Raw genomic sequence first — 16,625 nt, 5'->3', positions numbered from 1 at the left:
GCCCAGGAGTCATAGCACAAGATCAAGACATTTTATCACCTCCTGGGGGCAGGATAAGCCAATGACATGGTCATATTTTCCAGGTCAAATAAACCTCTAGACGAGTGAATCTGAAAACCCATGCATATGAAATGATGAGAACAGAAATGTCAAAGCATCAACTAATAGCTCAGTAAGCAGTAACTGGCTAATGTGCAGAGAACAGGATCCAGGAGAGAAAAGGATACAAGGTAGATGGCTTTGAAGGAGGTGGTGACGGAGGGGAACAGACCCCATGGCATAGGAGGTGAGTACAGCAGGCAGTGTAAGTTTAGGATTAAAGACGAGCTTTGCTCCATACTTTGGAAAGTGCCTATCCTCTGTCTCTACTTTCATCAGCCCAAACTAAGACACGATTACTTAGGCAACTTATTTTTATAGGAAGGGAGCTGTGGTGTACTAGGGAGCCCTGAATGTTGGCAGCCGGAAGCAAACTGAAGAAAATCTGCCTCCCATCCAAGTAAAACTGAAAGGACAAACACAGCTTAGACAAATATAACTCTTGACTTACCTTAAGGATTAAGTGTCTGAGCTCATTATCCTGAATAAATGAAGGTCTATAATTATCTCCTGCATAAGAATTTGTCATACCTAAAAATAAGTCCAAAAGTTACGGAAAATAGAGTTGGAAATGTAGGGAACTGCGCACTGTTGCTGTTGCATTGAAGACGGTATTTTCAGCACATTCTACAACTTTATCGTAATCATTCTTTCATTATTATTAGATTAGGATATCCTGCTTTTAAACTTTATAAGTTCTTGGATCTTATTCCCTTATACTTAAATGTGTAGACAGTAGGAGCTGGATTTCAAAAAAGAACTAGATTCTTTTTAACACTATAATAACATGCAACAGTATTCAAGAATCTAGCTAGAATTGATAATTCCGCTTCTTAAAACTGCTCCAGGGCACCAGGGTGGCTCAGTTGGTTAAGTGTCCAACTCCTGATCTCAGCTCAGGTCTTGATCTCAGGGTCGTGAGTTCAAGCCCTGTGTTGGGCTCCGTGCAGAACTGATTATGTGAATTACCCTAAAGAGGAAGATTGTGGAACTTTAAATCACTTCTATGGATTCATACAATTTTCCCATATGGCGCTTTAAAAATCATATGCAGATTTCTGATAATATATAAAAATGTATAAAATATAAGTGAAATAATTCATTTTAAGCCCTTAGCACAGAGTTTATTGTATTAAAATAAAAGTCTCTAACTGAACAGCTGACAAAATGAGGAACCAGCAGGTCACGACCTAGGTAAACGTTTCAATGAGAGAAATAAGGGAACCGCCGAATCACATTTGCCTTAAAGGCATCCGCCCACCTCAACAGGAGAAAGCCGTTCGTGGCCACAAGGGGGCGCAAGGGACAGCCCACCAAGCCAAGGTGCCTTGTCCCCAGATAACCTCCAGGCAAGGGTAATTCACAGGTAAATCAATTTTCCCTCTCTTATACTTCTCAACTCTCCTAACCCCAAGCCCCTCTTCCTGAGGACCGCAAGAAAAGTTGCTTTTGCAAGAGAAAGATGGGTTAATACCCTGAGAGGTTTTTGTTGTTGTTTTCCCCACCCTGGGACATTTTAACCACACAGTGGCCCTTGGATGGATTTGCAGCTCAAACTCACAAAATACCTAAGTGCTGGAGGAGAAAAAAACCCCAGAAAATAAAAAATACCTCATGGTTTTACTTGATAGTTTTTTTCAGACCGGTAGCACCCTTATGAGCCTGGCATAAGCAAATGAAAATCCCTGTCAGAATCTACCTTAGGTAGGTCTCCAAGAATTCCCTCAAATGATTTCTTGTTATTATAAATGACTACATAGCAACCTGGTGGGAGGGAGTTGAGAAAGAGCAGAAAGATACAGACCGAGTTCCAGACCAGGGTAGAGCCATAAATCAATTTGAGCAAGGCAGTGCTATCTGCTTGTCTGGCCCGAAGGTTGGCAGAAGTATGCTGGGGAAACCCTGTCCATGTCCATCAGCCAGAACGGGCGAGCCTGGGCAGTGAGCGAGGACGTGCTAAGGAGAAATGGGGGGTGGGCGTAAGGGCAGAGCCGAAGCCAGGCTGAGGTGTGTTAATAAAACGCATGCTGTGATATTCTGTGCATGGGCCAATGAGGGGTAACAAAATTTTTAAGATTTTATTTATTTGAGAGAGAGCGAGCACGAGTGGGGGTTGGAGCACAGGGAGAGGGAGAAGCAGGATCCCCGCGGAGCAGGGAGCACCATGCGATGCAGGGGCTCAATCCCAGGACCCTGAGATCATGACCTGAGCAGAAGGCAGATGCTTAACCAGCTGAACCACCCAGGCGCCCTGAGAGATAACAAACAAGGAAACATGATCACTTACCTTTATTACAGCGTTCATTAGGTTAAAATGATCAAAATCACAGTAACTATTCCTCCTGCTCCCCCCACCCCCACCCTGAGTAAACTCTGTGTTTGCCCTTTATAGGTGTTACTCTTTACTCTTAACAACGACCCTACGCAGTAAATGCATTATCCCTATTTTACGGCTATGGAAGTTGAGGATCAGAATGTGAAGTGACTTGAATAAGTCACACCGCTATTAAGTCAGGGAGCCAGGCTTTGAACCCAGGAGGTTTGCCTCTGGGAGCTACATGCATGGACCACTGCACCCCACTGAGCCCCAGTAATATGACTACACATATAGAATGCCCACAGTTTCTCTGAAGGCACATGCTGAGAAGAAGGGCTACTCCAAGTGCCGTCTGCAGACCAATGTCATCAGCAAACTGTGGCAGGTGAGTACAGAAATGAAGAACAAGCATTTCTAGGGGCGCCTGGGTGGCTTAGTCGGTTAAGCATCTGCCTTCCGCTCAGGTCATGATCCCAGCGTCCTGGGATGGAGCCTGCTTTGGGCTCCCTGCTCAGCAGGGAGCCCGCTTCTCCCACTCCCGCTCCCCCTGCTTGTGCACATGCACGCGCTCTCCCTCTGTGTCAAATCAATCAATCTTTTTAAAAAAAAAACATTTTTAGACACTTTTATGGAAATGTGACATTGTTGTGCCAAGCCCCAGCCCATGATCATTTTTCCAGGAATTAACTGTACTTTATAATGGGTGGGGGGTGGGTAACACTTGTCCTCCACCCAGATAATTTCAGAAGCACTATTTAAAGTTTACAGTACAAAAACTCATTTCACGATCCATTTGTCTTTAAAATAATTATGTAGGGACCAAAATAACATGACCCACATGCAGCCCTCTGATGATTTGGGGTCCAGGTTTTGCGGAACTAGTTGGGTGGTCTACTCCTGTAAGGGCACTGGAATGCAGGCAGACCCAGTTGCCTTGAGTCCTCTCACTTGTGGGCAGCACTGACTTAAGGGTATGCTCAGGGTGGGTGATGGGTCCTTGACCACCTCAGAAGGGCCAATGGCAAAAACCTGTGCTCTGGTGCAAGGAATCTGCTCTGGATTTAGACAGTACGTCCTCCCTACTGAGCTTCTCTTGCTGCTCCTCCCACTCTTACTTCCACTGTAGCATTTAGCACCCTGGATTTTAATGGTCTCTACCTGGGTCTATCTCCCTCGCCTACTGTGAATCCCAAGAGCACAGAGATCTTGTTCCTTCCTTTTCAGGTTCCCAGCACAGACAGGAACCTACTTGATGCTCGGTGCATGTTTGTTGAATTAGTTGATGGATTCATGACTTTTCCCTTAGGTCCTCCTCCCTCCGGGCATTGCAAATGTGAAAATTGTTGGGTAATTTTAGGGTTGCAATCAAATGACCTCAGTGGGGCCTGCAAATGTTCACTGCTTAAAGATTTAAGGGAAATATTGCATACAACTTATGCAAGATCCAGTTGTGGGTAAAAGAGAATCCTGTTTCACAATGGATCGTTAGGAAAATGAGACCTCCTGTCACACTCCCAAAAGGAAGCCTGCCAAGCAGTGTTCCCACACTTGCGCTGTTCTGCTTGGCATTGAAGGGATCAAGGCTGTACTTTCTTTCCCCACTGCCTACTCTCCAGATCTGCACATAGTCCGCAGGTTGGAGTACAAGGAGCCACTGTTCTACCGCATGTAGAAATCTAAGGAAGGTGATTTAAATTATCTCTTTCTTGTTAAAGGGACTTCTTAAGCAGAAAAGAAAAGGCCAAGACTAGAAGAAAATTATGCAAGAAAAATATTTCAAATGTAAAAACAAACATAAAGGTGGTAGATCAACCACTTATAAAGCTAGTATGACAGTTAAAAGACAAAAGTAGTAAAATAATATCTACAAAAATTAGTTAAGGGATACACAAAATAAAAAGATATAAAATGTGACAGCCTATGTATAAAATGTGGAGAGGAGGAGTACAAATGTAGTGCTTTTAGAATGTGTTCAAGGTTAAGGGACCATCAACTTGGGTAGTCTGCTATATACTTAGGATGTTATATGAAACTCATGGTTACTACAACCAAAAACCTATAATACATACACGAAAAATAAAGAGAAAGAAATTCAAGCATAACACTAAAGAAAGTCCTCAAATCACAATGGAAGGGACCAAAAGAAGAAGAAAGGAATGGAGAAGAACTACAAAAACAAACAGAAAACAATTTTTAAAATTCCAGTATGTACCTATCAATAATTACTCTGGAGCATTACATTTATTTACCTTTAATCAAAAAACACAGGGTGATGCAATGGATAACAAAATAAGACCCAACTGCATGCTGCGTCCAAAGAACTCACTTCAGAGCTAAAGACACAGGCTGAATATGAAGGAATGGAAAATGATATTCCATGCAAATGAAAGCAAAACAAAAGATGGGGTAGCAACACTTATATCAACAAAATAGACTTTAAAACACTGTAACAAGAGACAGAGAAAGCCATTACATAATAATAAAGGGATTGATTCAAAAGAGGTTATCACAATTGTAAATATGCATCCAACATAGGGGCACCTAAATATATAAGGCAAGCATTAACAGACATAAAGGGAGAAATGAACAGTAATATAATAGTAGGGGACTTTAACACCCTACTTATATCAATGGAGAGATCACCCAAAAGAAAATAAGGAAACAGTGGCTTTGACTGACAAATTACAGCAGACGGGATTAACAGATATACACACACAAAATATCCCATCCAAAAACAAGAGAATATACATTCAAGTGCACATGAAACATTCTTCAGAATAGATCACATGTTAGGCCACAAAACAACTCTCAATAAATTTAAGAAGACTGAAATTTAAAAAAAGATGACTGAAATAAAACATCTTTTCTGACAACAGTGAAACGAAATCAATTACAAAACAAACACACAAACAAACAAAAACTGGAAAAACACAAACGTGTGGAGGCCAAAAAAACCATGCTACTAAACAACCAGTGGGTCAACAAAGAAGTCATAGAGGAAAGGAAAAAATACATGAAGATGAAAGAAAATAGAGACAATGGCTCAAAATCTCTTGGATGCAGCAAAGGCAATTCTGAGAGGGAAGTTTTATAGTGATACAGACCCACCTCAAGAAAGAAGAAAAATCTCAATCTAACTTTATACCTAAAGGAGCTAGAAAAGGAACAAAGATCAGAGTGGAAATAAATGAAATAGAGACATAAACAAAATTGTTAAAACTTTAGCCAGATGCATCAAGACAAAGAATCAAAATCAGAAATGCAAGAGTGGGAAGCCTCAGTGGCTCAGTCAGTTAAGCATCTGCCTTTGGCTCAGGTCATGATCCCAGGGTCCTGGGATTGAGTCCCACATCAAGCTCCTTGCTCAGCAGGGAGCCTGCTTCTCCCTCTCCCACTCCCCCTGCTTGTGTTCCCTCTCTCGCTGGGTCTCTCTCTGTCAAATAAATAAATAAAATCTTAAAAAAAAGAAATGCAAAAGAAATTACAACCGACACTACAAAAATGCAAAGGTATTAAAAAAGACTACAAAAATTATGCAAAAATTACGCAAAAATTGGACAAACTAGAAGAAATGGGTAAATTTCTAGAAACCTACCATCTCCCAAAACTGAATCGGGAAGAATCTGAACCAACCGATTACCAGCAATGAAATTGCATCAGTAATCAAAAAACTCCCAATAAACAAAAGTCCAGGACCAGATGGCTTCACAGGTAAATTCTACCAAACATTTAAAGAAGAGTTAATACTACTCTTCTCAAATCATTCCAAAAGAAGAGAAAGGAAAACTTCCAAATTCATTCTATGATGCCAGTATTACCCTAATATGAAAAACAAAGACACTAACAAAACAAGAAAATTACAGACCAATATCCCTGATGAACACAAGTCCTCAAATAAATATTTCCAAACCAAATTTAACAATACATTAAAAGGATCATTCTCCATGATCAAGTGGGATTTGTTCCAGAGATGCAAGGATGGTTCAGTATCTGCAAATCAATCAACATAATACATAAAGTGAAAGATAAAAATCATATGATCACCTCAACAGATGCAGAAAAAGCATTTGACAAATTCAACATTCAGAAAAACTCAACAAAGTGGGTACAGAGGGAACATAACATAATAAATGCTATAAATGACAAACCCAGAGTTAACTTCATCCTTAGAGGTGAAAAGCTGAAAGTTTTTCCTCTAAGATCAGGAAGAAGACAAGAATGTCCACTCTCACCACTTTTTTTTTTTTTTTTAAAGATTTTATTTATTTGACAGAGAGAGACACAGTGAGAGAGGGAACACAAGCAGGGGGAGTGGGAGAGGGAGAAGCAGGCTTCCCACTGAGCAGGGAGCCCGATGCGGGGCTCGATCCCAGGACCCTGGAACCATGACCTGAGCCGAAGGCAGACACTTAACGACTGAGCCACTCAGGTGCCCCTCACCACTTTTATTCAATATAGTACTGGAAGTCCGAGCCATAGCAATTAGGTAAGAAAAAGAAATAAGAGGCATCCAAATTGGTAAGGAAGGAGTAGAACTCTCACTATATGCAGGTGACAAGATACTCAATATAGAAAATTCTAGACTCCACCAAAGAACTATTAGAACTAAGAAATGAATTCAGTAAAGTTGCAGAATACAAAATCAACATACAGAAATCCATTGCATTTCTATACACTATTAACAAACTGGGAGAAAGAGAAATTAAGAGAACAATCATATTATCAAAAAGAATAAAACACCTAGGAATAAATTTTACCAAGGCAGTGGAAGGACTGTACTCTGAAAACTCTAAGACATTGATGAAAGACATTGAAGATGACACAAATGTAAAGACACACTGTGTGCACTTAAGATAAAGCTTTTAGTGAAACCAAGGTTTTCCATACCCCAATTAATATTCTCTCCACATACAGAATATGAGCAAGCATCAAAATTGATGCCTATAAACAAACTGATGCCTATAAAGCTGAAAGACACATTTGTATAGAATTTCAGTAGCCAACAACAGCAAAACAAATGAATCCAGGATCTCAATTACAGGGAGGACTTCACAAATCCAAGTGCGGGGCGCCTGGGTGGCTAAGTCGGTTAAGCGTCTGCCTTCGGCTCAGGTCATGATCCCACGGTCCTGGGATCAAGCTCCCTGCTCAGTGGGGAGCCTGCTTCTCCCTCTCCTCCATGCTCATGTTCTCTGTTGCTATTTCGCTATCTCTGTCTCTCTCAAATAAATAAAATCTTTAAAAACAAAACAAAACAAATGCAGAAGCCATTTCCAAACTCACCTTTTAAAGATTTCAAGTGCTGGACAGCCATTCTTAACACTGTAAGTTTATCCAGTTTACGTGCCATGGGATTGCACTGAGGGATCATTGCAGATAGTTCTTCAATCAGGTTATTCATTTTATCTCTCCTCCGCTTTTCGGTTTGGCTATGAGCTTCTCTAAGAAGGAAAAGAACCTCCTTTATTTTTAACATCGAGCAGACTCAGAGTTACCCTGGAGGCACTGGCTGGAGCCAGAGGAGCCCACAAGAGCACACCCACCTCCCTCCCAACTCTGGCCCTGCACTTGTGGTTCAGGGCAGAGGAGGGAGCTGCTGAGTGCAGGAATGGGGCTCATCTCTCATCCCACCCCCACCAACTACCCCTGCTTCTTCCTCCCTGTCTTATTTCCAGAAACCTTCAAGAACTAAGATGTGTCTGAGAGCCACATGGGTAGCTTTAGAACCTCCCTCAGTCTTAGAAGGCTACCCAACTCTTCCTCTTATTACAGATCACTGTTTGCTGGTATTCGCCTCAGCATCTTAACTTCATTCTCTTCCTCAGCATCTTAACTTCATTCTCTTCCACAGCAGCTTCCCAAGGGACTGCACATGTGTGCAAATCTCTCCCTCTGGGGAAAAAAAACCCCGCCTTTCCCCACTCCTAGGGGTTTTTACCTTGCTACTGTCTTCTGTTCTCAGCCAGCTTCCTGGAAGATCACCATCTCCACTCTTCTCACTTCTCAAGCAGGCACCTTTCCATCTATTAAAATCAACCTTCCACAAACCCTGCCCCACTGACACTCTTTTTAGCAGAGGTCATCCTTATTTTATGCAACTCCTTGCTGATCCCTGCCTTGAATTTGATGGTACTGACATTCCTCATTCTTCCGCTGGCTCCTGTGACCATCTCCTGTTCCTCCGTCCTCCCTGCTCTGCTCAGTCCCCTTAGTATCTTTATCTGCTCTTCCTCTGTCCTTAAATAGCAGTGTCCCCAAGATTCCCCACTTGGCTCTACTCTTTCCTCACCCTATAGCTTCACCCTGAGATAGCACCATCTCTCAAAGGCTTTACAGCTGTTCATAAGCTACTTACTATTAAATCTCTATCTCATTCATACTTCACCCCATTCCTGACCTTCAGAACTTGAACTACACACCTAAATGATTCACAAGTACTTTAAACCTCAAGTAAGCCCACACTGAATTGCAATTTACCCCATTTTATTCCTCCTTCCTCCATTACCCCTGATTTACTCCTGTAGAGTTTATCTTGGTGATATCTTGCTGATATCACTAGGCTCATTCTAGACCCTTCCTTCTTCACCCTGAAGAGCCAAATAATCACAAACTCCTATAGGTTCTAGTTCTTAAATGGTTCTTATATAGGTCTTGTCTTCCTCCCCACTCTGTCACCACCTTGATTCCTTAGGTGACAGCTCATTGCACTACCCCCAAAAGCCTTTTAACTTGCTATACTTCCAGCATCTTCCTCTTCCAGTCTATACAAACCCCGACTTCCAGAATTATCACTCTAAAACAAACAAAGTCATCTAATTCCATTGCATCAAACTGCTAACATGTATTTTCACTGCCTAAGAGGAAGGGCCAAACTCCCAAATGACACCCCAAGGTTCTCCATGACCTGGTTTGTGCCCTCATTTCCAGTTTCCTCTCTCCGTGCATTCCCTACAGCTCCACATTACTCCACAGCAATGCCAAACAACTTGCTGGTCCTCACACATGCCAAGTCACCTCACATCTCCTCTGACTTGCTCTTTGCTAAGCTTAGAATGTCCTTCCCTTCTATATTGGAAAAATCCTCTTCCTTCTTCAAAACCCAGCTCAGTTATTCCTCCTGGAAACCATCTGTGACTACTACCTGATGAATGCCCTTCCTCTCTCAGTTGCCTCAGTATCTTTTACACTGTGACCATGTCACCAGACCTAAGTCACCATCTGTTGAAAATTCAGTATTGTTTAATACGTCACAAGGAAAGAAAAACGTTGCCAATTAACAGGAAGAGGCCATTGATAAAACCTTTTTCATAGATGGTAAAATGTAGGGGGAAAATGTATATCTTATATTTGTACCTTACATTTGAGTTAGGCTCTTTTACTCTTCACACTTAACTGTAAACATTTGTCTGTTTCTCCTACAACACTCAGATCATGGCACCTCCAGAATTTCCACAGAAGAAGAGTTTAAAAAAGACAGTCTGATGGGAAAGGAGGACATTTGCTCTGACCTGTCTTTATGGCAACTTTAAACTAGATGAAAGAAAATGTAATTTTTCCACATAAAAGAGTGGGGGAGGGGAGAACACTAATGAAAACCAATGGAGATAATATTCCCCGTCCCCCGCCTCCCCACAACCATTCACCCTTGGGTCGTGTCACTCCTGGAACAAAATATGTACTTTTGATGAACTGGATGGAATTTAAATTATATTTACGTTCACATAAAATTTAGTTATGTACTCATGCTTTGGTCCATTCAGGAGTAATTTTTAGATTAAAATTTCATGATTAGAAGAATGTTATAGTTATCATCTTGCTAGAGTTATCACCCCTCGTTTCTACCAGTATTACACACTAGCAACAGACACGAGCAATGGGCAGAGATGCCTGTTCCCAGGAATGCATAGCAGATGGGGTGTTCTGTCTCAGAGGTAGGGTGTTAGAGACAGGTGAGAACAGGTGGGAGCAAGGCCCTGTGGAGAACAATGAATGATGATGGTAGGAGCTAGGAAACCCAGAGGAAGGCAAAATAGCTAGTTTTTGAATAAGGCACTTTACTTGAAGGAGATGAACCTGAAGACAATTCCGGAGGACTGTATTTGAGAAAGCCCTATTTACCAGAGGCTGGTTCCATGCTTGATAATTTAGCAGCAGGGCCTGGCTCTTAATTCTGCGTACTGTTACTGCCACTTTGACCCCTGTCAGTGTTTTGTAAATCATATCAAAAACCAGAATAAATGAAGAAAAAGCAAAACTGAGATCTGGCCATGTTGCCAGATGTAGAAAAATTTTTGTTGACGTTGAGAATATGTTGAAACAATTGACAAAGAATTTATGAGGATGAATTCCTAACAATCAGATGCTCCTCGGAAGTAATTTTGATTTGTTTATGGCATGAATCAGCTTTGCTCTAGTGCTTAAAGGAAATATTTTAATAAACAGTCCCTCTAAAAAAAATTTAAAGGCACATTAAGACAAAATGTTATTCAAGTAGATAGAAAAGGTAACAGGTACCGAATGAGAAAAACCTAATATTCATGAATCAATTCTATCTTGACGTCACCTTTTACTTTGGCTAAAGGTTTGCAGGTGCAACCTTTTCCACCCACCATCTATCAATCTCAGTGGTTCAATGTACCTGAAGGACTTCACTTTTACTTGTTGTTCACCATCTTCCATTCTACAAAAAAGCAGGATAAAATGTCAAACTACAGGAAACAGCTTTTATGTAATTCTTGAAAGAAAATAAATGTGAGATTAAGTACCATCCTCTTAATTCCTATTAAGTCGTTCGTTAGAAATGCTACCCTGAGCTCCTAATGACCGGAAGTGATTATTATTGTCAACACAAGAGGTAGTTCTCCTCCTAAGGCTGACAGGCACATCATCCCCAACAGGGCAACAAAAACTGTTAACTGACAATGAACAAAAATTATCTCATGCGAATCCTGAGAAATATAATTTTCATATGAATTATATTAAATAGAGTAATTTTTAGACATTTGATGGCTTAACCAAAAATTCTGTAGTGGCTGTTTTAAAATAGCCTAAAAATGAATGAACAATCTCAGACCTTTAATCAAAAAGAACTTATTTTGTTAAAATTTATTTTTTAATTAAAAAATATTGAAAACTGGAAACTCTGATCACTTGCCAATAATATTAATATTCACAGTAGTATATTCCCTAGCAGAATATGCCAAATGTATATATATGTGTGTGTGTGACTATATGTATATATACACACATGTGTGCGTGTATGTATATTTAAGAAATGTAGTTACCACCAGACCACTACTAAAATGAAATATACTGATGGTGACAGAATACATTCCACATTAAAAAATTATGCAGGCTGAGTAGTTTTTAAAAATACATAGTTTAAAAAATATATTTCCAAATGTATCAAAACAAATAAAAATAGACTCTTAAACACAGAGACCAAACTGGTGGTTGCCAGAGGGGAGGTAGATGAGGGAATGGGCAAAATAGGTGAAGGAAATTAGGAGGTACAAAATTCCAGTTATAAATAAGTCACAGGGATGAAAAGTACAGCATAGGGAATATAGTCAGTAATATTCTAAAACATCATATGGTGACAGATGGTAAGTACATTTATCATAGTGAGCATTGAGTCCTGTGTGGAATTGTGAAATCACTATATGTTGTACACACAAATCTAATATAACACTGTCAACTGAACTACAAGAAAAAAAAACTCAAAAGAAATGGTGAAATTCAAACCTACTGTACTTATGAAATCCAAGTATACTATTATTTAATAGTCCCTGGTAGAACAGAAAAAAGGCACGATCATGTATTAACCAAACAATTCATCTCTTGTTTGCAGCACAAACCTAGGTAATTGCAAATACTATCATTCTCCAGATTTGCTGCTTTTCATGCCTTCCTCTTTTTAAAATCTTCCTTTGGTTTCTGAGATATTACTCCTGCTTCAGAGCCATGTCTTCTCACATTTGGGGTAGGATTTCCCTCCTCCCTTTACAGTGTTTAGGCCCGAGTCCCCCCAGAGTATATCCTCAGCCCCCAAGTCTTCCCACTCCATACACTTCCCCCAGTGACTGAATTCATGCCAATCACTGCAATGGCTTTCTGAACATTGGTGATGTGTGAATCTCTATCTCCAGACCAGGCATCACCCCTAAGTTCCAGACCCTCATATCCAACTGCACAGTTGAAGATCCCAGAATTACCATGTTCTTATTGCATCAAAAACTGAATTCACCATCTATCCCTTGATCTGAGCATATATCATCCTCCACATAGGTAACCAAGTCAGAAAATTTGAACACTTCTTGTGTGCCTGCTCTCCTTAACATGAATTCTCTTTTAAGCATGTCATAACATGTCCTTCCCTTCCCATGCACTGCTGTCCAGGACCACTCTCTTAGACCAATGGTCAGAAAACAATCCCTAGCAAGAACTTCTCAGCTATTTTCTCTGCCTCTTGGGTTTTCCCCCTTCAGCCCATCCTCCATGCTGTTTCCCAAGTGATTCTTTGAAAATGTAAGTCTGTACCACTTCACACCTGGTAGGATAACTATATTCTTTTAAAAAATGGACAATAACAAATGTCAGCAAGGATATGGAGAAACTGGATCCCTCACACATTGCTGGTGGGAATGTAAAATGGTACAGCCACTGTCGAAAACAGTTTTTGTGGTTCCGTAAAAACTGAACATAGGATTACCATATGACCCAGCAATTCTCCCAGGTATATACCAAAAAGAATTAAAGCAAGGACTCAAACAGATACTTGTACATCAATGTTCATAATAGCATTATTCACAGTAGCCAAAAGATAGGAACAACCTAAATGCCCACCAATACTTGGATGGATGAATGGATAGACAAAATGTGATATAGGGCAACCCCTGTGCAGAGTACCCCAGGACCCCTCCTTGGCCAGGCATGTACCCTGCCTCAGCTCCAGCCAACACCCCTCCAAGGCATTCTCACTACGGAGTCCTAGAACATACCTGTTTGCACCCACTTCAGCTATCCTACCAGGGCACCCCGTGTACAAAGAACTCAAGGGTCTTCTGGTCCACACACTGCTTCAGCTCCAGCCACCCCACCAGATCACCCCCTGAAAATAGTGCCCAGAAATCCCAGCTTACCTTCACTTCAGCCATCCCGCCAGAGTGCCCTCAGCATATAGAACCTGAAACACTCTGACCTGCAACAGCCTTAGCTTTAGCTGTTGGGACACGGCGCCCACTGCATGGAGAGCCCTGGGATCTCCTGGGATACACCCACTTCAGCTTCACCTGTCCTGCTAGGGTGCCCTCTGTGTGGAGAGCTCCAGGACACTCCGAATAATACCCATCTCAGCTTCAGCTGGACTGTCAAGCTTCCCTCTGGGTGTAGAGCCTTGGGACACCTGGCATGCACCCACTCTAACTTTAGCTATCCTGCCAGGGCACCTGCTGCAGGGAGAGCCCAGGGACCACAATGACCTGTACCCACTTCAGCTATCCTGCCAGGGTGCCCCACTGTGTGGAGTCCTGGGACACCCAGCCCATGCCAGCCACATCTCCAGCCAGTGAAAGTCACCAAACACTCAAGGTCTACATAGGGAATGACCATACACAAGACCATTCCTTCAAATTTAGAAGTAGTTATTCTGCTTAATTCATAGAAACAGACACAGGAAGTCAGGCAAAATGGGGAGACAAAGAAATATGCTCCAAAAGAAAGAAAAAGATAAAACCTCAGAAAAAGGAGCTAAATGAAATGGAGATAAACAATATGCCTGATAAAGAATTTAAAGTAATGATCATAAAGATGCTCACTGGGCTGGAGAGAAGAGTGAATGAACTCAGTGAGACCTTCAATAAAGAGATTAAAAAAAAAAATAGAAAAAAGAACCAATCAGAGTTGAAGAATACAGTGACTGAAATAAATACATTAGAGAGAATCAACAGTAGATTAGAGGATGCAGAATATATCAGCGATCTGGAAGACAGGCTAATGAAAAGCACACAAGCTGAATGACAAAAAGAAAAAATAATAATTAACAAATGAAGGTTGATTAAGGGGTCTCTTAGACAGCATCAAGTGAAAAAACATTCTCATTATAGGGGACCTAGAAGCAGCAGCAAGAGAGAAAGGGAAAAAACTTATTTGAAGAAGTAATAGCTGAAAACTTCCCTAACATAGGGAAGGAAATAGATATATAGGTTCAAGAAGCACAGAGTTCTAAGCAAGATGAACCCAAGGAGATCCAAACCAAGACACATAAAATGTCAAAGGTTAAAGATAAAGAGAGACTTTGGGGGCACCTGCCTGGCTCAGTCAGTACAGCATACTACTCTTGATCTCAGGGTCATGAGTTCAAGCCCCACACTGGGCATAGAGCCTACTTTAAAAATAAATATATAAAGAGAGACTTTTAAAGGCAGCAAGAGAGAAGGAAAAAGTTACCTACAAGAAAAACCCTACATATAATGTATTATTTGTTTCAGAGGTACAGGTCTGTGATTCAACAGTCTTACACAATTCACAGCACTCAAAATTATCCTTCTGAATAAAATTTTATCTGGGGAAAAAAAAAAAAGAAAAGAAAAACCCTACAAGCCTATCAGCTGAGTTTTCAGCAGAAACTTTGCAGGCCAAAAGAAAATGGCATGATATATTCAAAGTACTGATGGAAAAAACCTACAACCAAGAATACTCTACCTGGCAAGGGTATCATTCAGAGCTGAAGTTCCCCCCAAAATGATTTTATTACCACTAAACTAGCCTTACAAGAAATGTTAAAGGAACTTAAGTGGAAAAGAAATGGCCATAATTAGATATTAGAAAATCGTGAATAAAGATATAAAATATGACAGCATATACATAAAACATGAAGGAAAGGGTGAAATAAGGTTTTTTTAAAGAATGCGTTTGAACTTAAATGACCATCAACTAAAAAGAGTGCTATATACTTAGGATGTTATATATGAACCTCATAGTACCACAAACCTAAAACCTATAATAGACACAAAAAAAGGAAAAAGAAAGCCAAACATGATACTACAGAAATGCATCAATCACAAAGAAAGAGAGCAAGAGAAGAACTACCAAAACAGCCAGGAAAAAAAAAAAAAAAGAAATGGCAATAAGTACATACCTACAAATAATTGCTTTAAATGTAAATGCCCTAAATGCTATAATCAAAAGACACAGGGTGGCTGAATGGATAAAAAACAAATGCTGTCTACAAAAGACCTAAAAACACATATAGACTGAAAGGAAAAGTATAGAAAAAATATTCATGCAAATGGAAGTGGGGTAAAAAAAAAAAATCCGGGATAGCAATACTTATATCAGACAAAATGGACTTTAAAACGAAGACTGTAGCAAGAGTCAAAGAAGGCCGTTACATAACGATAAAGGGATCAATCCAAGAAGAGGATAGAACAATTGTAAATATCCATGTATCTAACATAGGAGCACCTAAATACATAAAGCAAACATTAATGAACATAGAGAAACTGACTGTAATACAATAATGACAAAGGACTTTAACACCCCACTTACATCAATGGGTATTTCATCCAGGCAGAAAATCAATAAGGAAATAGTGGCTTTGAACAACACATTAGACCAGATGGACTTAACACACATATATAGAACATTCCATCTAAAAATAACAGAGTACACATTCTTTTTAAGTGCACATGAAACATTATGCAGAATAGATCACATGTTAGGTCACAAAACAAGTCTCAATAAATTTAAGAAGACTGAAATCCATACCATGCATCTTTTCTAACCACAACTGTATGAAACTAGAAATCAATCACAAAAAAACCTAAAAAACCCACAAACACATGGAGGCTAAACAACAATGGGTCAACAAAGAAATCAAAGAGAAAATTAAAAAATTCATAGAGAAAAATGAAAATACAATAGTCCAAAATCTTTGGAACATCGCAAAAGCAGTTCTAGGAGGGAAATATATAGCAATACAGGCCTACCTCAAAACAAACAAACCAAGAAAAAAGCTCAATCTAACCATACACTTAAAAGAACTCGAACAAGAGAAACAAAGCCCAAGATGAGTAGAAGGAAGGAAATAACAAAGATCAGAGCAGAAATAAGTGATGTAGAGACAAGAAAAACATCAATAAAACCAAGAGCTGGTTCTTTGAAAAGATAAACAAAATTGATAAACCCTTAGCCAGACTCATCAAGAAAA

The 16,625-nt window shown here is 40.2% G+C and overlaps 1 protein-coding gene across 4 annotated transcripts in view; it reads right to left on the bottom strand.

Moving 5' to 3' along the window:
• BMAL2 (basic helix-loop-helix ARNT like 2) overlaps positions 1 to 16,625 on the bottom strand; it is a 101,618-nt gene that overhangs the window by 42,436 nt on the left and 42,557 nt on the right. For 3 of the 4 annotated variants that reach the window (XM_036080214.2, XM_036080217.2, XM_078075802.1), the window contains 3 exons: positions 11,055 to 11,096; positions 7,700 to 7,857; positions 551 to 630 (listed from right to left, as the gene is read on the bottom strand). In XM_036080214.2, the coding sequence (XP_035936107.1) occupies positions 551 to 630; positions 7,700 to 7,857; positions 11,055 to 11,096 (280 nt within the window). The remainder of the gene's footprint in view (positions 1 to 550; positions 631 to 7,699; positions 7,858 to 11,054; positions 11,097 to 16,625) is intronic. The other variant, XM_036080218.2, reaches the window with a different exon arrangement.

The sequence above is a fragment of the Halichoerus grypus genome, chromosome 6, assembly GCF_964656455.1.
Source record: "Halichoerus grypus chromosome 6, mHalGry1.hap1.1, whole genome shotgun sequence".
NCBI lineage: Eukaryota > Metazoa > Chordata > Mammalia > Carnivora > Phocidae > Halichoerus > Halichoerus grypus.
This window is presented reverse-complemented; position numbering and strand designations above follow the sequence as displayed.